The 26,157-nt window shown below is 52.5% G+C and overlaps 1 protein-coding gene across 2 annotated transcripts; it reads left to right on the top strand.

The window, feature by feature from the left end:
* The first annotated feature begins 18,734 nt into the window (after positions 1–18,734).
* LOC109751309 (uncharacterized) lies at positions 18,735–23,127 on the top strand. 2 transcript variants are annotated; one of them, XM_020310200.4, is made up of 2 exons: positions 18,735–21,327; positions 21,375–23,127. In XM_020310200.4, exon 2 carries the CDS (start codon positions 22,083–22,085, stop codon positions 23,013–23,015), a length of 933 nt encoding a protein of 310 aa, XP_020165789.1. In that variant the 5' UTR covers positions 18,735–21,327; positions 21,375–22,082; the 3' UTR covers positions 23,016–23,127. The 2 variants fall into 2 exon arrangements, with proteins under 2 accessions (XP_020165789.1, XP_020165790.1); XM_020310201.4 differs by having other exon boundaries at positions 21,389–23,127.
* Positions 23,128–26,157: the final 3,030 nt, after the last annotated feature.

The following is a 26,157-nucleotide window of genomic DNA, read 5'->3' on the forward strand; positions in this document are numbered from 1 at the left end:
GCACCCGTGGATACGGCAATCCATGGATTGTGAAAGAATGGTGGAAAGCAATAAACTTTATTTCCTATTTGGGAACCGCCTATAATGTGTCTAGCATGGAAGGTATTGGGAATTCTCGGTCGTTTTCGTTGACAGGAAAAGCATGCCTCTCAAAATAATTTTATATCTCAATTTAAGCTTTGAGCTCTGGCACCTCTGCAAATCTCTGCTTCCCTCTGCGAAGGGCATATCTATTTACTTTTATGCATTTTTTTATTTTGAGTCTCTATCTTCTCTTACAAAGCACCAACTAGGGAGCACTATTGTCATACCTGTGCATTGGATGTAGCTAATATTTGAGTGTGTTTCATGAATGTATCAATGATTGAGCATAATGGGCTAGGGATAGCTTTCTTTAGTGTTGATATTTTGAAAGTCATGGTTGCTTGTCAGTATGCTTGAGTATTGATGTCTTCATGTCAAATTATAGACTATTGCTTTGAATCATTCAAGTCAAAATGTCCATGCTACAAAAGAAAAGATTATATGATGAATATGATAGGTAGCATTCCACATAAAAAATATTTTTATCATTTACCTACTCGAGGACGAGCAGGAATTAAGCTTGGGGATGCTTGATACGTCTCCAACTTATCTATATTTTTCATTGTTCCATGCTATTATAGTATCAATCTTGGATGTTTTATATACATTTTCAAGCAACAATATATCATTTTTTGGGACTAACCTATTAACTTAGTGCCCAGTGCCAGTTGCTGTTTTTTTAGAATATCAGTACAAAACAAAGTCCAAATGCCACGAAACTTTTTGGAGATTTTTTCTGGCAATAAGAGACCCTGGAAGCTTTGGGAGGGGACGAGAAGATGGAGCAGTGGCCCACAAGGCACCAGGCTTGTGGGGCCCACGTGGCTCCGTTTGACCTAACTCCACCTCTATAAACTCTCTAAAATAGTGAAACCACAAGAGGAGTCCACGAAATACTTTTTCCGCCGCCGCAAGTTCTAGAACCACGAGATCCCATCTGGAGGCCTTTTTTGGCACTCTATCGGAGGGGGATTCGACCATGGAGGGGCTCTACATCATCCTTGTTGCCCTTCCAATGATGCGTGAGTAGTTTACCACAGACCTTCGGGTCCATAGTTAGTAGATAGATGGCTTCTTCTCCCTATTTGATCTTCAATACAATGTTCTTCTTGATGTCTTGGAGTTATATCTGATATAATCACTTTTTGCGATGTGTTTGTTGGGATCCGATGGATTGTGAGTTTATGATCAGATCTATCCATGAATATTATTTGAGTTTTCTTTGAACTCTTTTATGCATGATTACTATAGCATCGTATTTCTCTCCCATCTATTGATTTGGTTTGGCCAACTTGATTGAATTATCTTGCAATAGGAGAGGTGCTTTGTAATAGGTTCGATCTTACGGTGCTTGATACGTCTCCAATGTATCTATAATTTTTTATAGTTCCATGCTATTATATATCTGTTTTGGATGTTTTATATGCATGAATATCCTATTTTATATTATTTTTGGGACTAACTTATTAACCTAGAGCCCAGTGCCAGTTTCTATTTTTTCCTTGTTTTTGAGTTTTACAGAAAAGGAATAGCAAACGGAATGAAACTTTCGCGGTGATTTTTCTTGGACCAGAAGACACACATAGGACTTGGATAAGAAGTCACAGGAGTCCTGAGGAGGCCACAACCCCTAGGACACGCCCTGAGGGCTTGTGGGCCCCTCGGAGCTCCTCCAACCCTAATTCTTGGCCTATAAATTCAGAAATATTCCCAAATGACCAGAAGCGCCCACCAAAATACTTTTCCGCCGCCGCAACCTTCTGTACCCGTGAGATCCCATCTTGGGCCTTTTCCGGCATCTTGTCGGAGGGGGATTCAATCACGAAGGGCTTCTACATCAACTCTATTGCCCTTCCGATGAAGCGTGAGTAGTTTACCACATACCTACGGGTCCATACCTAGTAGCTAGATGGCTTATTCTCTCTCTTTGATCTTCAATACAATGTTCTCCTCGATGTTCTTGGAGATCTATCCGATGTAATATTCTTTTGCGGTGTGTTTGTCGAGATCCGATGAATTGTGGATTTATGATCAGTTTATCTATGAATATTATTTGAATCTTCTCTGAATTCTTATATGCATGATTTGATATCTTTGTATTTCTCTTCGAATTATCGGTTTGGTTTGGTCAACTAGATTGGTTCTTCTTGCAATGGGAGAGGCGCTTAGTTTTGGGTTCAATCTTGGGTGTCCTCACCCAATGACAAAGTAGGGGTAGCGAGGCATGTATTGTATTGTTGCCATCAAGGGTAAAAAGATGGGGTTTTCATCGTATTGCTTGAGTTTACCCCCTACATCAGGTCATCTTACTTAAGGCATTACTGTCGGATTACGGGTTCCGGCAAAAACCCTTGAGGTTCGAACTCTGGGGTGCGCACGAAGATCTCTCTCCCCCTAGCTCACACTCTCGCCACGATCTCAAGGCCTAGCTCGCCGAACCCATGGAACAAGGGACACAAGAGTTTATACTGGTTCGGGCCACCGTTGAGGTGTAATACCCTACTCCAGTGTGGTGTGGTGGATTGCCTTGTAGGCTGGGGATGAACAAGTACAAGGGATGAACAACCTCCTGAGGAGAGGCGTTCTCGAGCTCTATGAGCTGGTGAGGGTGGTCTTGGTGGAATGGATCCGGTCCAAGATCAATTGCCTCCTATGGTGGTGGCTAGTCCTATTTATAGAGGCCCTGGTCCTCTTCCCAAATGTTTAGGCGGGAAGGGATTCCACAATGGCCAATTTGAAGGGGGGCAGCTAGTACAAGCTATCCTGACAAAAGGTGGTCTTTGCCTGCCAAAGGCTCTGGTGGTGACGACGTCGTGGGCTCCGCGATGACCTCTGTCCTACCGTCCTGCTGGTCTTGGTCTCGTTGCACCAATATGTAAATCTTTGTCTGATGCCTCGGGACTCCTCGCCTGCACCTGCCCCTTTAGCACCAAAGAGGCAACCGGTACTCTATGCCCACTGGCGCCCGCCTGGCCTTGGTAGTCATGGCTCACGTCACGGAAACCTCGCAAGGTGTCCCTTGCCTTGATATCTCCGCTCCTCGCGAGCCAGCCTAGTGAGGCCGCCCCTGAGGAGGTCTTGCGTCGTCTGCCTCGCGAGGCTTGGCCCCTCGCGAGGGTCTTGAGTGTTTGCTAATGAAGATGGGCCATACCAGGCCGCTAGTGGAGCCACACCGTGGGCCGCAGGCAGGCAAGTCTGGGGACCCCCGTTCCCAGGACGCCGACAGTAGCCCCCGGACCCAAGGCGCGCTCGGACTTGGCTTCGAGGCGAAGCCAAGGGGCAAGTGCGGAGCGCCGCGGGCCCCAAACCGCCTGCGGCCTTGATTGACGCGTGGCAACTGATGGGACGTGGGCGTCTCCGCTTCCCCATGCTGCCTCGGCAACTGCCCGACTTGACGAGTCCCTGGTGCATGCAGAAAAGCCATCATTACCTGCGATCGTGGAGGCCGTCGGTTGGCCTCCTCCTGCTATAAATGGGGAGGGGGCGGAGCCCCCGTTGCCCATCTCTTCCTCCGTTCTTCTTGCTACCTCTTCCTCTTCCTCACTCCACCGCCCCACAGCAACACCCATGGCGCCAACGAAGAGGTTCTCGGCCGCGGAGAAGGGGAAGGCCCGTCAACACGGGCCCGGCTCCCCTCCGCCCAAGAGGGGGCGCGGTCGCCCTCGCAAGCACGTCGCGACCACCGCTGTGGTTCCTCGTGGGCAAGGACAAGTTTCTTCGGGGTCTGGTGCCGCTCCAGGCAGCCGAGGTGGCGTTTCTCCGCCTGGTGGAAGCCGCCTGAGGCGTGGCAGTCCCGTCGACAAGGGGAGGCGCGCCATGGTCGCTAGGCCTCCCCGGCCACGCTTCCACTCGGCGGAGATGCTGCCGGAGTTCATTGTGTGGTCGGAGAACCCGACCGGCACCTGGCTCCAGCTTTCGCGCTCCGTTGCCGGTGAGCTGGCGGCCACGGGTCCCGGCGGCCTCTGGCTGCAGGCGGACGGCTGCTGCAGCAAGGCCTCGTGGGTCGTGGTGGAGGTCTCCGTCGCGGGCGATGTAGCCCTGGCCCGCGGCTAGCAGACGTTTGCCCGCGCGCGCAGTCTGAGCAGGGGGTGCACCCTCCACTTCAAGTACGACGGTGCCGCGACCCTCTTTGTGAGGGTGTTTGGGGTAGACGGTCGCCGCGCTGGGTGCTGCCCTGAAGACAGCGACGGTGACGAAGTGCCCGGCCTTGGCGACGGCCGCGACGAGGACGAGGGCGAACTCGCCCTCGGTGATGGCCGCTGCTCGTCCGGCAGCGGCGGCTCCTCCTCCGGCGAAAGCTCCAGCAGCGGCGGCTACGACCAACCGCCCCGTTGCCGGGCTCGCTTCGAGGACGGTGGCGGGTCGTCCCGTCATCGCGCCCTAGTGAAGCGCGAGGAGGGCTCCGACTGAGTTTGGGGAAGCGCTGGGAGCTGATTCTCGGGAGTAGCTGCGGGCGTAGGGGCCGCTTTTGCCTGTTTTTTCTTTCTTTTCTTGCTGCATCACAAGAGACAAGTATGGGGCCCCGCGGGGGCGTATGATGAACCGTAACGCTTTTTCTGCCTATGATATGTTTATCGCTTCTGAGTTGTATTGTGGTATCAGTGTTTTATGTAGGCATGTAAGGACAACTTAGCTCGATATGTCTGAAGTAGTTTCCACCTCGTGAGGCGCGTGTCTCCCAGCGCCTGATGACACCTCCCTGCTGCGGACTTGGGAGGCGTCGAGATACTGCAAAAATTCGTTAAGAAACCCTTATTCTACCTTGCTCAGGGCCCCAGGCGTGGCCGGTCATGGCCTAGCGCACCACATCGCGGTACCCGTGGGGCATGGACTTAAAAAAGGGGTGCACCGGTCGCGAGCTCGAACGAGGGTGCCTCGTGAAGACCAGGGGAAGCGCTTACGCGCGCACCTGTCCAGCCCCCTCGCGAGGCGTGCGAGGGAGAGTGTCAGGCAAAACAGAGAACCGAGGGAAGAAACAGAGAGAAAAGGGAATCGAACCAAGCCATCGAGAAACACCAGAATTCAAATTCCATTAAAGAGGGGCAAGCCAACTACGGAAAGCAAATGAACAGCCGCGTCCGGCACCTAGTCTAGTCTTCTCACCAGCGCGGAGCTAAGTGCTGCCACTAGGACGTGGGAGGGAGTCCCCGAGGCCCGAGGGCGGCACTCCGGAGACTCCGGGGCGTGTATAGCCCCACTCATTATTACGTGAGAGTGTCATGAGCGGAGACCTTCACAGGCACTGGGCCTTGCTTCATGGGTAGAACTTCCGGAGGTGCTGGATGTTCCAAGCGTTCTGGATGAGGGTCCCGTCCTGCGTCTCCAGGCGCACGGCGCCAGTCCTGGAGACGTGGGAAATCCTAAACGGGCCCTCCCACATAGGTGAGAGCTTATGCAGACCTTCCCTAGAGAGCACCCGCCTTAGGACGAGATCGCCCACCTCGAGCGTCCTGGAGCGGACGCTGCGGCAGTGATACTGTCGCAGCGCCTGCTGGTACCTTGCCGCCCGGAGCGAGGCTTGGCGGCGGCACTCCTCCCCAGCACGAGGTCCATCCCCTGCATGGCGTCCTGGTGCACTTCGTCGAATGCCAGGACCCGCGCGGGGCGATGCTTGACCTCGTGAGGGAGGACTGCTTCAGCTCCATAGACGAGGAAGAACGGAGTCTTGCCCGTTGGCTTGGTGGCGGTGGTGCGGATGGACCACAACACGGACTGGAGCTCGTCGTGCCAGCCCCTACCGCAAGCCTCGAGCTTCTTCTTGACCTCCGCGTTGGCGTGCTCGGCCTGGCCATTGCTCCTGGGGTGTGCCACTGAGGTGTAGCATATCTGCGTTCCAAGGTTAGCACAATATGTCTTGAAGAGATTGCTAGTGAACTGCGAGCCGTTGTCGGTGATGATGCGGTTAGGGACCCCAAACTAGCTCACGAGGCCCTTGATGAAGTTAACTGCGGACCCGGCTGGGATGGTGCGGACGGCCTCCACCTCTGCCCATTTGGTGAACTTGTCGTTGGTGACGTAGAGGTAGCGGTAGCCCCCAGGCGCTCGAGGGAACGGGCCTAGGATATGCAGCCCCCAGACCGCGAACGACCATGAGAGCGGGATAGTCTGGAGGCCCTGAGCTGGCTGGTGGATCTACTTGGCATGGAATTGGCAGGCCTCACAGGATTTCACTAGCTCGATTGCGTCATTGAGTGCCGTGGGCCAGTAGAACCCGCTGCGGAACGCCTTGCCAACCAGGGTGCGCGACGACGAGTGATGCCCGCAATCTCCGTCGTGTATGTCAGCTAGCAGCTCACCCCCTTGCTTCCTGGAGATGCATCATAAGGAAACATTATTCGGCCATTTTCTGTAGAGCTCACCATCTTGGATACAGTATGCCGTGGCCTGCCGGGCCACACGCTCTGCATCCTCCTCCTTCTCCGATAGCATCCCCTGCACCAAGTATGCCCTGAATTCTTCGGTCCAGCACCCCTCTTGGGGCTCGAGTGCCAGTAGCAGGCGAGCTCCTGAGGTCGGGCCACATGCGGGGACTCCTGAGCTTGGTGGCGGGGGGAGCTCCTCCTGAGGTGATACGAGCTCGGCGGCGAGGGGAGCCACCGAGGGCTTGAAGAGTCGCTCCTCGAAGACGCCGGGTTCTTGGGGCTGGCGCCTTGACACTCTCTTGGCGATCTCATCGGCCTCCTTGTTGGTGTCGCGCGGTACATGCTGCAGCTCCAGGCCCAAGAATTGCTTCTCCATCTTGCGCACCTCCGCGAGGTACGCATCCATGTGCTTGTCCCTTGGCTCGTACACCTTGTTAGAGAAGTTGACGAGGAGTTGGGAGTCGCCCTTGATGGTGAGACGCTTCACTCCCAAGGCCGCCGCTGCCTTGAGACCGGCGATCAACCCCTCATACTCCGCGATGTTGTTGGAGACCTTCTCGCCCCGCTGGAAGCAGAGCTGCACGGCGTAGGTGAGCTTGTCTTGGGTGGGTGAGATGAGCACGGCTCCAGCCCCCGCGCCTTGGCGTGCGAAGGCACCGTCGAAGTACATGACCCAACCATCAGGTGCTTCACTTCCTGGCGAGAGAGATAGGCTCTCGCCGACTTCTGGTTCTGGGGCGTCGGTCCATTCGGCCACGAAGTCGGCTAGGGCGGCCCCCTTGATGACCCTGGTTGTGCTGAACTTGAGCTGAAATGCCTGAAGTTCGATGTTCCACTCGGCGACCCTTCCCGCGGCATTAGGGCTCCGGAGCACCCTCTCTAATGGGTAAGCTGAGACGACGTTGATCGGGTGACCTTGGAAGTAATGGCGCAACTTGCGCGAGGCCACCAGGAGCGTGAGCAGAAGCTTCTGAGGCATGGGGTACCGCATCCTTGCGTCCCGCAATACCATGCTGATGAAATACACCAGGTGTTCGACGAGGGCAGGAGCGTCGATGGAGTCCGCAGCTGCTGGAGGTTGCGACACCTCCGGAGGTGGGGTGACCTCCAGAGCTTGGTCACCCTTCAGGGCCTCCGCTGGCCCTGGGACGCCGTCTTGCGGGGGGTGGTCGTCTGTGGGCATCGCCTTGGCCTCAGCGACGCCGTCTCGTGACCGCACCATCCCAGCTGAAGGCACGGCATTGTGCGGTGGGTTCTTGGCCTGGCGCTCCTTCCGGACTGCCACCAACGCCGCGCTGGCGGAGTGAGGCGTAGCAGCCAGATAGAGCACCAGAGGCTCGAGGGGGCGAGGTGCCACCATCAGCGGCGGGCTGGTTAGGTATCTCTTGAGGTCTTGAAATGTCAGATGTGCCTCCGGGGTCCACTCGAACGGGCCCTTCTTCTTCATCAACTTGAAGAATGGCAGGGCGCGCTCTCCCAGCTTGGAGATGAAGCGCCTCAGCGAGGTCACGCAGCCTGCAAGCTTCTGCATTTCCCTGAGAGTTTGCGGTGGGCTCATGTCTTCTATTGCCTTGACCTTCTCGGGGTTAGCCTCGATCCCCCTGTGAGACACGAGGAAACCCAGTAGCTTGCCGAAGGGGACGCCGAACACACACTTCTCCGGGTTGAGCCGCAAATCCACCTGGCGCGGGCTAGCGAAGGTCTCCTCCAGGTCCTGAAATCAGGGTTCTCGCCTCCCAAGATTTTACCAAGATGTCGTCGACATAGGCTTCAGCGTTTCTCCCGAGCTGCTGACCCAGGGCAATGTGCATCAGCTGCTGGAAGGTCGCCCCAGCGTTGCGCAGTCCGAATGGCAGCAGGTGTAGCAGTACACCCCGCACGGGGTCAAGAAGGCGGTCTTCTCCACATCCTCCACTGCCATCTTGATCTGGTGGTAGCCTGAGAACGCGTCCAGGAAACACAGCAGGTCGCACTCGGCGGTGGAGTCGATGATCTGGTCGATGCGTGGAAGCGGGAATGGGTCTTGGGGACAGGCCTTGTTGAGGTTGGTGAAGTCGACACACATGCGTTCCTTCCCGCCTTTCTTTGGCACGATGACAGAGTTCGCCAGTCACTCCGGGTATCGGATCTCGCGAATGACACCTGCTGCTTCCAGCTTGCGAGTTTCCTGGACGATGAAGGACTGCTTCTCTGTGGACTGTCGCCGCGCCTTCTGCTTCACAGGGCGCACATTGGGGCACACCCTTAAGTGATGCTCGATTACCCCCCTTGGGACCCCTACTAGCTGCTTGGGTTCCCAGGCGAATACCTCCTTGTTCGCGCGCAGGAACTCCACCAATGCCTCCTCTTGATCTGGGTCGAGGTTGGCGCCTATGGTGAAGGTGGCTCCCGAGGGTCCACCTTCCTCGACCGGCACTTGCTTCATTTCGGCCCGATCTTGAGTGAACAATTGCTTCTTCTTCGCTGGCGCGGCCTCCTTAGCCCCTGGGGTGGCCTCGCCGGCCGGGTGTGCTGCCGCTGCGGCCCTGAAGGCAAGATTGAGGGCCGCCAGAGCCTCCTTGGTGTCTCCAGCCACGGTGAGGACGCCGCTGCTACCCGGCATCTTCATGAGGTTGTAGGTCGGGTGAGTCGCTGCCATGAACTAAGCTAGGGCAGGGTACCCGAGGATGGCGTTGTACAGGAGGCCGATGCGGGCAATGTCGAAGTCGATAAGCTTGGTGCGGTAGTTGTCGCGGGTGCCGAAGGTCACGGGAAGGCGGATCTGCCCTAGGGGGCTGGTGGAGCCGCTGCCGACTCCGGAGAAGGGCTTGGTGGGACGGAGCTGTTCATGCGGTACGTGAAGCAAGCTGAAGGCCTCCACGGAGAGCACATTAAGGACGGCTCCGCCGTCGATGAGGGTCTTGGTGACGGCTACGTTGCAGATGGTGGGCGTGCAAAGCATTGGGAGCACGCCCGAGCTGGCAGTGGTGACAGGGTGATCCCCTGAGTCGAAGGTGATGTCGGCCTTGGGTGCCGCCCACCCTGGAGGGGCCCCCCTGCTGCGTGGAGGCGGCGCCGATCTGGCGAAAGAACTGCTTGACATGGCGGCCTGAAGGCGGCGCCTGCGAGCCGCTGAGGATGGCCGCGACGGCGACAGGTGCGGGCGCGAAGTGCGCAACGAAAAGGTCGCGCAGATCTTCCCAAGAAGCCATAGAGGATTCTGGCAGGTTGAGCAGCCAGGCCCGCGGCGCGCCAGCGAGGGCCATTGGGAACCAGTTTGCCATGGCCTTGTTGTCGCCTCCAGCTTCCAGGACGGCCTCCTCGTACGCCAGTAGGAAGGCCGACAGATCCGCCGCGCCGTTGTAGCGTGGCGGCATCTCCGGCTTGAACTTGGGCAGCCACTGCACCCGCCGCAAGGGGGGGTAAAGGCCCTGAGCCCCCTGGCGCCGTCGCGGGCGTCCGTTAGCCCAGCTGGAGGAGTAACGCCGGCCATGGGGACACAATGGGGAGGCGGTGCCGGCGGAGAGGCGAACTTCCGCGCACCCCTACCTGGCGCGCCAAATGTCGGATTACGGGTTCCGACAAAACCCTTGAGGTTCGAACTCTGGGGTGTGCACGAAGATCTCTCTCCCCCTAGCTCACACTCTCGCCACAATCTCAAGGCCTAGCTTGCCGAACCCACGGAACAAGGGACACAAGAGTTTATACTAGTTCGGGCCACCGTTGAGGTGTAATACCCTACTCCAGTGTGGTGGGGTGGATTGCCTTGTAGGCTGGGGATGAACAAGTACAAGGGATGAACAACCTCCTGAGGAGAGGCGTTCTCGAGCTCTATGAGCTTGTGAGGGTGGTCTTGGTGGAATGGATCTGGTCCAAGATCAGGTGCCTCCTATGGTGGTGGCTAGTCCTATTTATAGAGGCCCTGGTCCTCTTCCCAAATGTTTAGGCGGGAAGGGATCCCACAACGACCAATTTGAAGGGGGGGACAGCTAGTACATGCTATCCTGACAAAAGGTGGTCTTCGCCTGCCAAAGGCTCTGGTGGTGACGACGTCGTGGGCTCTGCGATGACCTCCGTCCCGCTGTCCTACTGGTCTTGGTCTCGTTGCACCAATATGGAATCTTTGCCTGATGCCTCGGGACTCCTCGCCTACACCTGCCCCTTTAGCACCAAAGAGGCAACCGGTACTCTACGCCCACTGGCGCCCGCCTGGCCTTGGTCGTCATGGCTCACGTCACGGAAACCTCGCGAGGTGTCCCTCGCCTTGATCTCTCCGCTCCTCGCGAGCCAGCCTAGTGAGGCCGCCCCTGAGGAGGTCTTGCATCATCCGCCTCGCAAGGCTTGGCCCCTCGCGAGGGTCTTGAGTGTTTGCTGATGAAGATGGGACGTACCAGGCCACTAGTGGAGTCACGCCGTGGGCCGCAGGCAGGCAAGTCTGGGGACCCCCGTTCCCAGGACGCCCGACAATTACTCCGTTCTTTTGAACTTAATACTCTAGATGCATGCTGGATAGCGGTCGATGTGTGGAGTAATAGTAGTATATGAAGGCAAGAGTCGGTCTACTTGACACGGACGTGATGCCTATATTCATAATCATTGCCTTGGATATCGTCATAACATTGCGCTTTTCTCTCAATTGCTCGACAGTAATTTTATCACCCACGGTATTATTTTCTTTTAAGAGAGAAGCCTCTAATGAAACCTATGGCCCCCGGGTCTATTTTGCATCATATATTTTCAGATCTATAAACCAAAAACCCCAGCTGCAATTTATTTGTTTTTACTTTGTTTTACGTTTTAGTAATCTTTTCTATCTATCTCTATCAGATCTCATCCTTGCATGTGGCCGTGAAGGGACTGCCAACCCCTTTATCGCGTTGGGTGCAAGTGTTTGATTGTTTGTGCAGGTGCATAGATTGGAGACTTGCTTGTACCTCCTGCTGGATTGATATCTTGGTTCTCAAACTGAGGGAAATACTTATCTCTACTTTGTTGCATCACCCTTCCCTCTTCAAGGGAAAAATCAACGCAAGCACAAGAAGTAGCAGTGCTCAATCCCAGTGACAGAAGGGGACATGACATGTATGTATCGTTGCTATTAAGGGTAAAAACACAGGGTTTATTCATACGTGAGTTTATCTTGTCTACATCATGTCATCTTGCTTAAGGAGTTACTCCGTTCTTTATGAACTTAATACTCTAGATGCATGCTGGATAGCAGTCGATGTGTGGAGTAATAGTAATAGATGCAGGGAGGAGTCAGTCTATTTGTCTCGGACGTGATGCCTATGTATGATCATTGCCTTGGATATCGTCATAATTATTTGTTTTTCTATCAATTGCCCAACAGTAATTTGTTTACCCACCGTACGCTATTTTCTTGAGGGGAGCCTATAGTGAAAACTATGGCCCCTGGGTCTATCTTTTATCATATATTAAAACCAAAAATACATTGCTATGTTTTTATTTTATTTTGTATTGTTGTCTGATCTATCTATCAAACACCATACAAATTAATCTTGCTCATAACCGTTAAGGGATCGACAACCCCTTGTTCGCGTTGGGTTGCAAGGATTTGTTGTTTATGTGCAGGTGCTGCTAACAAGGTGTTTCTTGGTTCTCCTACTGGATTGCTAACCTTGGTTCTTAACTGAGAGAAATACTTATCTCTACTGTGCTGCATCATCCTCCCCTCTTCAAGGAAATCCCAATGCAGTTCACAAGTAGCACGTATTGTGTAGGAAAACGGGTTGGCCTGATGTCTGGGACAGAGTGCAGGACATCCAAGCGAGACTGGATAAGCACATCCTATGTATAGACATCCGGGCCGGTATCCGGGTAATGGTCGGAAAATCCAAGCAAGAGCCCACATGACTCGGGCGATGACCAAACAATCCGAGCAAGTGTACGAACGATCCGGCTCCAGGGCCACCCTTCGGCTACCTCCACCTAACCTAGCCAAACATTTGAGGACTCTACCCAGATGATCCGCGGAATGCCCAAACAAGGTACCAATCGGGATGTTCGGCTTTTAAGAGGAGAAAAGCCATTTTGGCGGTAGGATTTTTGCTTAGGTATTTTTGGAGCTGTGTAAGTGTAGGATATGCATGTAAAGAAGTTGACTTGAGCAATTCTTCAACAAACCCCTTTGATCCCCTCTTAATAGTGTGGGATCCCTATAACGCAAAATTAATTCTTTCTTGGTTTTCACCATGCTTGATGATTCCAAAATGTATGATGTTTTTAAAGTTATTTTGTGCCTACACAGTAGGCTCTGAGGAATTTTACCGCGTTCGCGCACTACCTTTTGTCGATTTTCCCTAGGATACGTATTTTGGAGCAAATAATACTATGGAAGAAATCCCAAAAAATGGTGGAATCACGTCAATCAATGTGATTATCATGTACCATAAAAAATAAAACACATGGAGGCATTTCTAGCCTGTGCAGCTCATCCAGAGCGCAAGACGACCAACCATACAAGCACATGCGGGCGCCGCCTCCTCCTGTTCGACTATTTCCACCCTACGTGATCGAATCTGAGGGCAGACATAGTCGCACATCAGAAACACATCCAGAAGGAAGAACCCTAGCCTTCGGAAGGCATCCGAAGGGGGCATTGGCAAGGAGGAGATTTCCATCTTCACCACCACGTGTAAAGGGGAAGTCGACATCATTCATCTTCACCAACCACCATCATAAACATCCATCTCCATCTCGTTGTAATATCGAAACCATAGTGGCTCATCGTGTGTATTACTTGTTCGTATCATTTACGTTTATCATCACCGCTTTCATGATGTTTGTTGTCCCTATGTACGAGTAAACCCCATAGTTCTCGGGGATATGGATGAACCTTGGTATGTATAGGAGCTGAAACGTTCATAAGGATATGAGATCCTCTTTTGAATTCTTAGTTTAATAATTTCATGAATATTGTGAAGGGGCCCCACTCGGCATTATCGCCGCAAGGCCATGAAGTGTATCACTGTCGTTGTAAAGGTTAGGAAGTGAAGGTAATTCGAGGTGACGCTAAAAGCCTTTGCCCCTAGCTTTTACAATTGATAGGGGAATTCCAAAAACTCTTAGTGAGGTCGTGTCCATGGGGCAACGCCTAATTGCTGTAGTTCTAACGTGCAGAGACTACGGTGGTGGCGTGCATGGCACAAAGTCTACCTAGAGTAGAACGTGTTCTGTACCCGGCTCCGCCCAGCATAAACGTCAAGAGTGGCCCAAGTATCCAAACGATACTATAACGTCGCATAGGTTGCGTTAGAAACATACCGACGTGAATTCTTGACTCCCTGAGAATGCCTTACTCTTCCGTTGGTTCCTTTGTTATTTGTCCTACTATTTTTATTTATGTTTATATTATTCACTTTGAGTTCACACTTCACCAAAACCAATATTTATTTCTGCCCTCACTTTGCTTTGAGTCTACAATTATTTGCAGCCACAATTATGTAGGACACTACAAGAGACAAAATCCAATTCTTGTGCTCCATGTGGTGGGATTGATACTTTTACTTTGAAAAGGCTACAACTAAACCCTGTGAATTTGTGTGTGTGTGTGTATTGGTGGGTCTCCATGACCCCTACACAATTACGCCAAATTGACTAATATCCTATGTATACACTTAGCAAAACATGATTAAGGGCGTGATTGCACTTTGAGTCTCCCCCTTTTTGTTGTTGATGACAATACACATATAGCTCTCACTTGAATGAAAAATGTTAAGCTTATGAGAGAAACCGACTTGTGTGACTTAGACAAGATCCCCCTAGACATGTGCATAAATGATCTTGATGTGAAACAAGATGCGCAAGGAAAGAGAAACCCCATCCCCCCTCTCCCTAAATCATGCAACCATTTATAAGCATTTGACTAAATGATATGTATATCAAATGCATAGGGTTGTGCAGAGTTGAACCAATTAGTACAAGAGGTGTTACCTAATACAAAATTATATATGCATTGCAGCAATATAAACATAAACTCCATTATCATCAATAGGTTTTACAATAAGATTCATCACAACTGACATAGTCTCAAACGCGATAATAGCAACACATAGTTCTCATGTCAACAAAGACGAATCCAAACAAGACATGGGACTAAGACACACTCCTAAGTTACCTCTCCCCCTTTGTCACTAAGTACCACAAAGGTCGAAGAGAGATTACTGAAGAGATCACTTCGCATCCTCATCATCGTAGTCGCCGACCACCTTCATGAAGAACTCAGCATAGGCGCTCGTAGTTGACAGGACGTCTCCTCCCATTGAACAAGGATACTGAAAAGTCTGAAATAAATCTAGGAAAATGCAAGCAGCGATGCCAATTCTAGGCATTGAACTTTAGTGCGTTGGTTCCACCTCAAGAACCATAACCATCTAAGCTAAGATCAGTTCGCTATTTTGGAGAAGAAAAAAAGAGCTCGATAATTGATTGCAAAAGGACCCAGATAACTAGCTAACGTCCGATCTAGGGGAACCCTCAAACGAGATCCGGCCAGATCTTATTTTTCGCCCGCACGCGACAATAGGTTGTGGCAACGCACTAGAGTCAGTTGGGTTGGCCCACGTACGGGGTTCGTGTGATGTTTCTTTCGTTGTTTTGTTCCAGTTTTTTTGCTTTTCTCCTATGGTTTTTTTGCTTTTAGTTTTTTCACTCGGTTGTCCAATTTTCAGTGGTTTTCGTTCATTTTTTCGTTTATGTTTTGGTTCCTTTTTTCCTTTCATTTTTTCATTTTTCTTTTTGTTTTTCTTTTTTCTTTTTCTAAAGGTGGGCAAACCCTATTCGGCGCTGCGGGCGCTGGTTAAAGGGCAATTTTCCTAACCGGCGCCTGCGGCCGCGTTAACTGGGCTGGCCCATTTATCTGTATTTTTTTTCAAAAGAAATGTGTGCGGGATAAGTCGATCCTGAGACCTCCTGTAATAAGGCGCAATGCACTAACCACCCGGCCACACAACATTATATGATATTCTTCATTTTTCGCATTCTTTTATAACTTCTACATTTTCGTTCCTTTTTTCATTTTTTTATTTTTCCTTATTTTTCAAGTCGATGAAAACACTAAATGTTTTGGACTTATTTTTCAAATAGATGAACATTTTTTGTGAACTTGATTTTTCAAATTGATGAAATTTTTAAAAAAATCTATCAACTTTTCATTTTTCGATGAACCTTTTCCAAAATCTATGAACTTTATTCAAAACCATGAACTCTTTTAGAAAATCGATGAACATTTTTTCAAAATCGACGAAGTGTTTTGCAATTCGATGAACATTTTTTTGCAGAATTGATGAACTTTTCCTAAATCAATGAACTTTTTTAAATATTTTGAACTTTCTATAAAACCGTTGAACTTTTCTCAAAACTGATGAACTTCTTTCAAAATTGAATATATATTTTCAAAAACGATGAACTTTTTTCAAAATCAAATAACTATTTTTCAAATTCATGGAAATTCTTTGACTTCGTGATCTCTTTTTTAATTCGTGGTTTGTTATTAAATCCGTGAACTTTCAAATTTTCTTCACACTTTTTTTTCAAAAAACATGTTTTTCTAATTTATGTATGTAGTAACTAGCGTGGTTATACTTCTTAAAATGTTTGCGCCCTAATGAATCAGCATAGTGTGTTTAGTATAGCGTTGGGCAACACGTGCTGGAGGTGGACGGCGTGAGATTGAAACCTCATGGGAGCATTATTTTTATGCGGTTTTTTGCGCTATTTAATGAATTTCCGCTGCGCTGCCTGTACTGGAATGGGTCACTTTGAAACCGGCCCAACCAAGGAACCCGCAGGCGCCAAGTTGCCTAATCGGCGCTGAAGGCGTCGACTAGGGGCTCCCCCTGTGCCCATGCACCGTCACTGCTGGGCCGGCCCATGTACACTTTCACATTTGAGGAAAAAAATAAGAAAAATTAGTAAAAATGGCAAAAAAAGGACAGAAAATTGTGAATTACTTTTTCCCAAATATTTTGAATAAATATATCAAGTTGCAAATTGTTCATCAGATTTGAAAAAATTTCACCGGTTTTGAAAAAAATCATCGATTTTAGAGAGATTTTTGTAAAATTCATTGATTTTTAAAAAAAATTCGCAGATTATAAAAAGGTAATAAATTATGTAAAAAAATATCACGGAACTGAAAATCATTCATCATATTTTTTAAAAATCACAGATTTTGAAAAAAGTTCAGGAAATTTAAGTACAGAAAAAATCAAATAAGAACAAGAAAAAGAAAAATGCTAAGTGGATCGGACAAGCTTGGAGGCTTCAGGCGCCCGGCAAAATGCACAGTAATTGGCACCTGAAACGCCAAATAGGATCTACCCCCGCAGTCGATCTACACGAGGTTTCCGTGGTCAATCTTGTCGAGCGTTCGCTCCAGGGAGCCTCCAGCGCGACCAGCTATTCAGCCTTTTGGCCCAGTAAAAATAGTTATTTTCTGGAAAAAATGCCATACCACTCAAGGGGGGGGGGGGGGGGGGGGTGCCATGGTTTGCTAAAAAAAATAGGAAAAATGGCCAAAAAGGAAAAAAATATCATGAACTAATTTTTTTCAAGTATTTGGTAAAAAGTTTCAGCGAATTTGAAAAAAAAGTTTAGCGGTTTGAAAAAAATCATCGGTTTTGCACAGCTTTCTGTACAATTCATTGATTTTTTAAAAAGTTCACCAATTTTTTTAAAAGGTCATAGATTCTATTAAGAAGTTCACAATACTTAAAAAACTTCATAATTTTTCTAAAAAAAATCACCAATTTTGAAAAAAGTTCACGAAATTTAAGTACAGAAAAAACAAATAAGAAAAAGAAAGAAACAACAGCTAAACGGGCCGGACTAGCTTGGAGGCTTCAGGCGCCCGGCAAAATGCACAGTAATGGGCGCCTGAAATGCCAAATAGGATCTGCCCCCGCAGGCGACCTACAGGAGGTTTCCGAGATCAATCCTGTTGAGCGTTCACTCTAGGGAGCCTCCAGCGCGACCACCTATTCGGGCTTTTGGCCCGGTACAAATAAACATTTTTGGGAAAAATGCCATACCACTGAAAGGGGGTGGGGGTGCCATGGTTTGCTAAAAAAATGAAAAAAGGCCATGGAAAAAACTTACATAAAAAAGGAACATAGGCGTAAATTTACAATTTGTTGTACAGTAAATGTATAAAAAATGTGACATTATAATTTAAAAGGGTACGATCCTCGAAGATATAAGTTTACCAAGATATATTAGAAAATGGTACGATGGCAACTTGAACGGTGGGAAAATATGGCGAAAATATATGATTGCCATGGTAAACTAATTTGCCATGTGTGTTGAAAGAAAAGAGTTGCCAAGTGAGCATTAATTTATTTTAATCCTAACAATTATGAAGATTTGTGGAATTTGTCGTGTTTAATGGAGTGAAAATGCTATCAATTTGTCTTATGATCTTTCATAAATTTTACATGGTGAATGCAAATGAATTCGCCATGGTTAGCGCAACAAAAAATAGCATGTAAAATAGTTTGTTGAATACATAGTACAGGAACATATAAAATAAACATGCCAAGAACATGAAAACTATTGCTATGAATAGTTTATAGCTAATACGAAACCTAATTGTACTTGCCATATCAACTATAATTTCACATACTTTCCATCAAAATCTTAACAATTATGTGGCAATTTGTCACGTTTGATGGAATAACAAGTGTTATCATTTTGCCATGTGATTTTTTATGATTTTTTCATGGCCAATAAAATAAATTTGCCATGGTCAATGCAAAAAATGCCATGTAAAACTAGTTTATTGAGCACATAGTACATGAACTTATAAAAGTGAACATGGAAAGAACATGAAAAATATTGCCATGAATAGTTTATAGCTAACAGAAACCCACTTGTAATAGACATGTCAACTATAATTTCATTCATTTTCCATCAAAATCTTACAAATTATGAAGATTTACGCAAATCGTCGAGTTTGATGGAATTTTATAAATTTGTCATGTGATGAATTTGCCATTGTCAATACAACAAATTTGCCATGGTCAATGCAGAAAAAAATGCCATGTAAATTAGTTTATTCAATACATAGTGCAAGAGCTTATAAATTGGATATGACAATAATATGAAAAATATTGCCATGAATAGTTTATAGCTAATAGGAAAGCTAATTGGAATTGCCATGGCACAAACATAGCTAAAAACCTGTCCTAATTGAACTCAACAAATGTATTCAGGTAAAAAACATCATGGCAAAAAATGAATACAATAAATTTTCCGTGCTCAATTTTCCGTGTGACCATTTAAGATTTTGCCATGGTCAATAAAAAATATATTGACATGATCAATGCAATAAATTTGCCATGGTCATTGGAATAAATTGCCGTGTGAATAGTTTGTTGCGGTATAGTACAAGAACCAAGAAAAAGTGCGGTATAGTACAAGAACCAAGAAAAAGTGACTGTCGGAATCGGGGCTCCGCGGACCCAACAAGGTTCGAACTCTTGAGCGTCTACGAAGATCTAGCCTAGCCGCAGCCTCAAGCTCATCTCCTCATGGCTTGACCTCGTCGAATTCGTGCGGGAAGGGGAAGGAGGGGACACAACAGTTTACCCTGGTTCGGGTCACCTTGCGGTGTAAGATCCTACTCCTGCTTTGTGCTGGATTGGCCTCACGGGGAGGTTGAGGATGAACCAGTACAGTGGGTGAGCAGCCTCGCGAGGGCTCGGTGGATGAGAATGGATCGACCCCCTCTCTACGGAGGAGACTAGCCTATCTTTATACTAGGTCCGGTCCTCTTCCCTCATAACTTAGGCAGGAAGGAATACCACATTGGCCAATTCGAAAGGCGACAAGAAGTACATCTTATCCTGACGAAAGGTGGTCTTCGCCTGCAAAGCTTCTGGCCATGACGCGGTGGTGGGCTCTGCGATGACATCCGTCCTGCCGAGCTCGTGGTCTCGGTTTCGTTGCACCGGAATGGAAACCTTTGGGGGATCCCTCGGGAACCCGCGCTTGTCCTTGCCTCCTTCGCACCAAAGAGGAAACTGTCCTCCTCTACGCCCGCTAGCGCTCGCCTGGCCTTGGTCGTCATGGCTCACGTCATCACGAGCCTCGTGAGGCGGGTTACCTGCATAATGATCTCCGCTCCTCTGGAGGCAGGCTCGGGCAGCCGCCCCTTAGGAGGTCTTGGCATCATACGCCTCACGAGGCCGGGGGCCCTCACGAGGGTCTTGCTTGCAGAGTCTTGTAGATGGGCCGCACCGGGCAGTCGATGGGGCCACGCCCTGGGCCGTAGGCAGGCGAGTCTGGGTACCCTCGATCCCAGAACGCCGACAGTAGCCCCGGGGCCCAAGGCGCGCTCGATTTGGCTTCGAAGCGAAGGCAAGAAGTGAAGGGCGAAGTGACGTGGGCCCCAATCGCCTACGGGCCAGGCTTGACGCGTGGAGCACAACGGGACGCGGGCGCCTCCACTTCCCCACGTCGCCTCGGCAACTGTCTAGACTGACAAAAGACTGGCACCGTTGCGGGGCCATCATTGCTCCACCTCGCCTTCGTCTTCTGCCCTTTCCTTCCCCAGCAAGCTCGCACCTCGCTCGCCGGATCCAGCGCCGCCCCGGACTTATTGCGTTGCCATGGCCCGCGAGAAGAAGAAGAGCGGGGTCACGGCGGCAGTGGACCGCCGAATGGGGCCCGAACCCGCCCTGGGCCGGTCCACTATGATCAATGTCGAAGGGTTGGATAAGTTCTTACCCGTGATTGCGGCTGATTCAACGAGTGGAAGGCGACAACGATCTGCCTTGCTTCTTTGCCCTCCACCAAATTGGAGGCCACCACCGTCTCCCTTCACCTTCACGCCCTCTTCTCTGGCTTGTTGCCCCCGTTTTCGGACTACTTCAACACCGTGTTGTCGCACTACCAGGTCCACGCGCTGCACCTTGACCCTGAATCCATCACCCTCCTATCCGCTTTTTCACATTCTTGTGTGAGGCCTTCGTGGGCATCTTGTGTGAGGCCTTCGTGGGCATCGCTCCCTCGGTGGCACTGCTTCGCCACTTCTTCCCCCTGCAATTGACCGCCGGCGAGCGATGCTCCGGGTGTGTGTCGCTCCGTGCAGTGGGTGAGAAAGCGGGTGAGGGCATTAGGATGAAGATCCGCCCAGACGCGGAGGGCTTCCGGAAGCAGTGGGTGTACATCGACGCATCCCAGCACAGCCCCCTACTTCAAACCCCGTCTTCCCCGGCGATGCCGAGCTCAGGATGGGCGCACGAGAGGCTCATCACCCCAGGCTCGCGCGGGTTACTGCAAGGCTGGTCGACTTGAGGGCTGAATGTGTGACGATGGCGATGGTGGTGAGGGAGTTCGTCCGGCGGTGGATTGCTCCACTCTAGCGCCATTCTCGCCTGATGTGGACCTTCACTGGCCGCGAAGACCCCATGAGGCTCCAGGAGACCTCCCTGCCCCCCAACACACTGAGTGTGATACTCCGCCTGTTGACCGGCGGGGGAGCCGGCGTGCTTCCTGATGGTAGACCCCCCCTATACAACTATACGAACGGGAGAGACTTCGCCAGGGGGATGCCTCGCTTCGATGAGTGGGGGCTGCCTCCCGAGGGCCATGAGGGGCCTCGTGACAACCCCTTCCTGGTGCTCCTAGCCCCTGAGGGTCTCAAGGGCGGAGCACCCCTGGTAGCGACTGACGGACGCGTTGAACCGTCCGTCGCGGGCCGCCTTGCCCCCGCGCCTCTGGACGGTGGTGGTGGTCCCCTGCCTGGGGACGCGGCCATCCTCGCGTCGCGGGGAGGCTAGGTGCCCCTCGCGGCGCCAGCCCCTATGTCCTGCGCCTCCTCAGGCCGGCGCCAACTCGCCCCGCGGACCTTGAAGAGAAGGAAGTGGGTCGCCGCCGATGAGTAAGTCTTCTGCTTTCCCTGACCTCTGCTCATCAAGCATGCCTCAGCCCTTATTTCTCAGGTCTCTGTCAAGTGAAGGGGCAAGGGTGTTCCCATCACCACTCCCCGAAGCATCGAAGTGCCCCGCGGTCAAGCTTACGCACACTAGAGAAGTCACACTCCTCACGAGGTGACCCCTGGCGGTTCGCGACCCCGGGTCCCCGGTGTCCTTCGACAGGGGCAACGCCAGGCTGACATGGGTGGCGTCGCCGTTCATCCCGTTATCACGTGGCGGAACTTGGGTCCGCCGTGAGTTGATGAGCGGCCTGACATCTGGCTCGCGCTGGGCCATGCCTCGGGCCTGGGAAGTGGGCGCCAGGACGGTTGGCCCTGGGTTCGCACCTGATGCCGCCGGACCGTCCAGAGCCTCTGCTACGGCCGGGGGCATGGAGCGGGGCCCTGGCCGAGCGCGGGAGCTCGCGCGTGGCCGCGGCTGCGGTGCCGTCCGGCACGGCCTTCTTCAGGACGCGAGGGGCACGCTGGACCGGCTCGAAGCAGAGCTTGGCGATGTTGACTCTTACCTCGAGGCCGAGCATCAGCGCCTGGCATGCGAGTGGCGCCGGCTCGAAGTAGGTGTCAACTTTAGCCACCTCCAGCATGAAGCCACTCGCTCAAAGGACAAGGCGTCCTCCGCTACAGCCAAAGAAGCCCGCAACTGCGCTTTCGAAGAGGCTGAGGCCGCCAAAAAGCACGAGTAGGAGCTTGTGTCCTCCGTCATGACCATGGAGCGGGAAGCCCGGGAGCGCGAAGTCATCGCGCCCGTTCCCGCGGAAGGGTTGTCGAACCGCGAAGTGGAGCTCCGTGCTCTAGGGGAGGCGTTGGAGCTGGTAGCGTTGGAGCAGGACTTGGAGCGCGACCGGCTTGAGATGATGGAGCGCCAAGTGATGACCGTTGAGGCCGCCCTGACCTCTCGGGAGGCGAAGGTTCAAACGGAGATCGACGGGGGAATTGCGGGGGGCCGCCAAGACCTTGCCAAGGATTATCGTGAGAAGCTGAAGCTTGAGGAGACCCTCTTCTACACCCGGCGCAATGAACTGAAGGCCGAGATCGATGGCCTCGGGGAGTGGCTGGCCTGGGCGGACAAGTGCCAGAAGGCTGCTCTCGACGCCCAAGCCGCAGCCAAGGCCGAGCTAGCTTCCCTTTATCAGCAAGTGGCGAATGTCGCTTCCCTGGTGGAGCGGGCGACAGATGAGGCGAATCGGGCTCGGGGTATGCAACACACGCAATCCGTGTTGTTTCAAGACTTGGAGCACCGGGCAAATTGTGCCCTACGCTCCATCTGCAAGGAGAGCGTCTCCAGCCCGCTCATGCCCGACGATGCCGGTTACCTCGCCTTCTTTACCAGGGTCGTGGAGCGTCTTGAAGGGAGCGCAGAGAAAGTGCGCCAGCTTGTTGACGAGGAAAGCCGTGACCTCCTCGCTCGGGCGTCGACGCGTGTTTTCAGCCATCTTCTTCGCTCAGACCCCGACTTCGACTTCCAGGCCGTGATCGACCCCGTCCCCAGGACAATTCACGACGCACTAGGGGAGTGGGCGGAGGACCATGTGGATGACCTGATTACACGGTTCACCTCCGATGGCCTCGAGGATCAGCATGGAGCCGAGGAACATGGGGCCGCCATCAGCGATGATGATGATGCCTCTCCTTAGAGCGCCCTCCTTTTTCTTTTCCTGGTGACATTTTGAACGTAACCCCGCGGGGATGTAAAAGTACTTGGAGGAAACTCCCTCATGATGTATGAAGTAACGTTGTACTCCCTTAGGCCACCTTCCCTTTACTTATTCTGCACCCGCAGCCCCCGAGCAAGGGTCGATCATCACTGTTATGCTGGGCCGCGATGCCCAGTCAAGGCCAGGAGGTGGGTACCCCTGAGGTTAGGGACCTCGGTAACGCGAGCCTGCTGGCTCGCTCGAGAGCGTCGTGCAAGGACTCAGGCACCAAAGTCTTGGTGAGGTGCGCGTTGAGGCAGGCCAGCGGCCGAAGCAGTCGTGCTCGGGCTGACTTAAACGCATACACCGACCCAGCCCCCGCTTGCGGGACGACCGGGAGGCGGGTGTCAGGCAGCCGTTGCTGCTCTTATAAAAGCTTGAGGAAGAAAAACACTGTAGAAAAACCTCAACCCCTTTTCTAAAAAGTACGCGAGAACTCTAAGCTTTATTCAAGAAAATCGCAAATAGTTTACACAAAGCAAAGGAAAATGCCGCGTCCGGCACCTAGGCTAGTCTTCCCACTAGTGCGGAGCATGGGGCCTCCACTTGGGCGTGGGCATAGTCGCTGTTCGACCATTCCGTCAGCTCGGAGCATGGGGCTTCCATTGGGGTGTGGGCGGGAGCTCCCGGGGGGCCGTGGGGCAGTGCACCGGGAGCTCCGGGCGTGTATAGCCCCACTCATTATTATGTGAGAGTGTCACGGGTAGAACTTTCAGAGCTGGATGTTCCAAGCGTTCCGCATGGGGAACCCATCCGCTTTCTCCAGGCACGCGGCGCCAAGCCTGGGGATGCGGGCATCCCTGAACGGGCCCACCCACATGGGCGAGAGCTTGTGAAGGCCCTCTCTGGGAAGGACCCGTCTCAGGATGAGGTCTTCGACTTCAAGGGTCCGGGAGCGGGTGTTGCGGCCGTGGTAACGCCACAAGGCCCGCTGGTACCTCGTGGCGCGGAGGGAGGCTTGGTGTCGGGTTCCCTCGCCGAGCGCGAGGTTGGTCCCCCGCGCGGCATCCTGGCGCGCCTCGTGGAGTGCCAAGCCCGTGGGGAGCCACACTTGATCTCAAACGGAGGGACCGTCTCGGCCCCATGGACGAGGAAGAATGGGGTCTTGTTGGCGGCTTAGTCGCGACGGTGCGGATGAACCACAACACAGACTGCACCTCGTCCAGCCAATCCCTGCCGCGAGCCTCAAGGCTCCTCTTGGAGCTTCTAGTCTTGAGGCCCCTAAAGACCTTGTTGGCATGCTCGGCCTAGCCGTTGCTTCGCGGGTGCATCACCGAAGCGTAGTACATCTGCGCTCCAAGGTTAGCACAATATGACCAGAAAAAGTTGCTTGTAACCCGGGAACCATTGCCAGTGATGATGCGGTTGGGGACACCGAATCGGCTCACGAGGTCCTTGATGAACTTGACGGCCGGTCCTGCGGGGATGGTGCGCATAGGCTCCACTTCCGCCCACTTACTGAACTTGTCGATGGCGATGTAGAGGTAGCGGTAGCCACCGGCTGCTCGGGGAAAAGGCCTTAGCACGTCTAGCCCCCAGGCCACGAACGGCGACGGGGGTGGGAGCGTCTGGAACCCCTGCTCCAGCTGGTGAATTTGCTTTCCGTGGAGCTGGCGGGCCTCGCAGGACCGAACCAATTCGACACTGTCGTGCAGTGCCATGGCCCAGCAGAATCCGTTGTGGACATCTTGCACATGAGGGCGCGTGGTAAAGAATGATGCCCGCAATCTCCCCGTGGATATCCGCCTACAGCTCGTGTCCTTGAACCTCCGGAATGTGCCTTAGCGAGACGTCGTCAGGGCGCCTGCAGTACTGCTTGCCATCCTGCAAGCGGTAAGGGGTGGCCTGGCGGGTCACGCTCCGCGTCCTCCTCCTTCTTTAGGCAGGGTGCCGTGTGGCAGGTACGCCTTCAACTCCTGCGTCCAACGACCCTCCTGAGGCGTCGTTGTCGGGAGCAGGCAGGCTCCCGAAGCAGGGCCACATGCTGAGGCTCCTGCGGGTGGCACTGGAGGTAGCTTCTCCCGAGGCAGCATGGTTCCTGACGTCGGGGGCGCGGCTGACGGCCTGAAGAGCCTTTCTTCAAAAGACACCAGGGCCTTGGGCCTCGCGGCGCGATGCCCACTCGGCGATATTGCCTGCCTCTTTGTTCACGCCCCTCGGGGCATGCCGCAATTCCTAGCCCGAGGATTGCCCTTCGATTTTACGTACCTCCTTTAGGTATGCCACCATGTGCTCGCCCTCCGACTCGTACTCCCTGTTAGAGAAATCGATGAGGAGCCGTTTGGGGCGGCAGCCGCGGGCCGGCGCCTGAGATCAGCCCGCAGGTCCATTGCCTTGTTGAACATCGCCGCCCCCGCCTGACCACGGCGGCCATGAAGCGGCCTGCCGCGACAGCTTTCGCAGGGGGTTACTGTGGCTTACTCCGATCGGAGCCCAGAGAAGTGCCTCCTGAGCTGGAGCAGGGGCCCCGCTCTCGGGCTCGCCGCCACGGGGCCTTCTAGGTCCACCTCAGAAGGACGAGCAGACGCAACAGAGGCAAGCACGGGGCTGCGGTGAGGGTCGCGGCACATGTGGAAGGCGAGAAGGCTCCATGCCCCCGCAAGCGGCGTCAAGAAGTTCGGTGACACAGTCGAGCCAGGCATCGTAGTCATTGTTGGTAGGGCGGTAGTGCAACAACTCACGCGCCATGAGGAGCGCGGCTTGCGCGTCCACGGTGAGCGTGGCAAGACGACACCGTGGCGGGGGTGAAGGAAGGCGCGGCAGTGGGGCCGCCATGCTACGCGGAGGGCGGCAGCGAAGAGTGCTGCCACTCATGAGCAGTAGGGTTTGTGGCAGTGTTGGTTGCTGGAGAAGCGGAGAAGCGCGGAACACGGGCGCTGTCTGGGCGACGCGAGCGGCCCGGCGCTCGGCGCGAACTCGGCGGTCGTCGGCCATGGGAGCAACGAAGTAGAGACGAAAAAGTGGAAGGGAGTTTGGACATGCCCCTACCTGGCATGCCAAATGTCGGAATCGAGGCTCCGTGTTAGGGCATATCTCTTCTCTAAGTAGTTTTGGTGATCGATGACAATGCTTTTGCGGACTA

Source organism: Aegilops tauschii, chromosome 5 (assembly GCF_002575655.3).
Source record: "Aegilops tauschii subsp. strangulata cultivar AL8/78 chromosome 5, Aet v6.0, whole genome shotgun sequence".
Lineage (NCBI taxonomy): Eukaryota > Viridiplantae > Streptophyta > Magnoliopsida > Poales > Poaceae > Aegilops > Aegilops tauschii.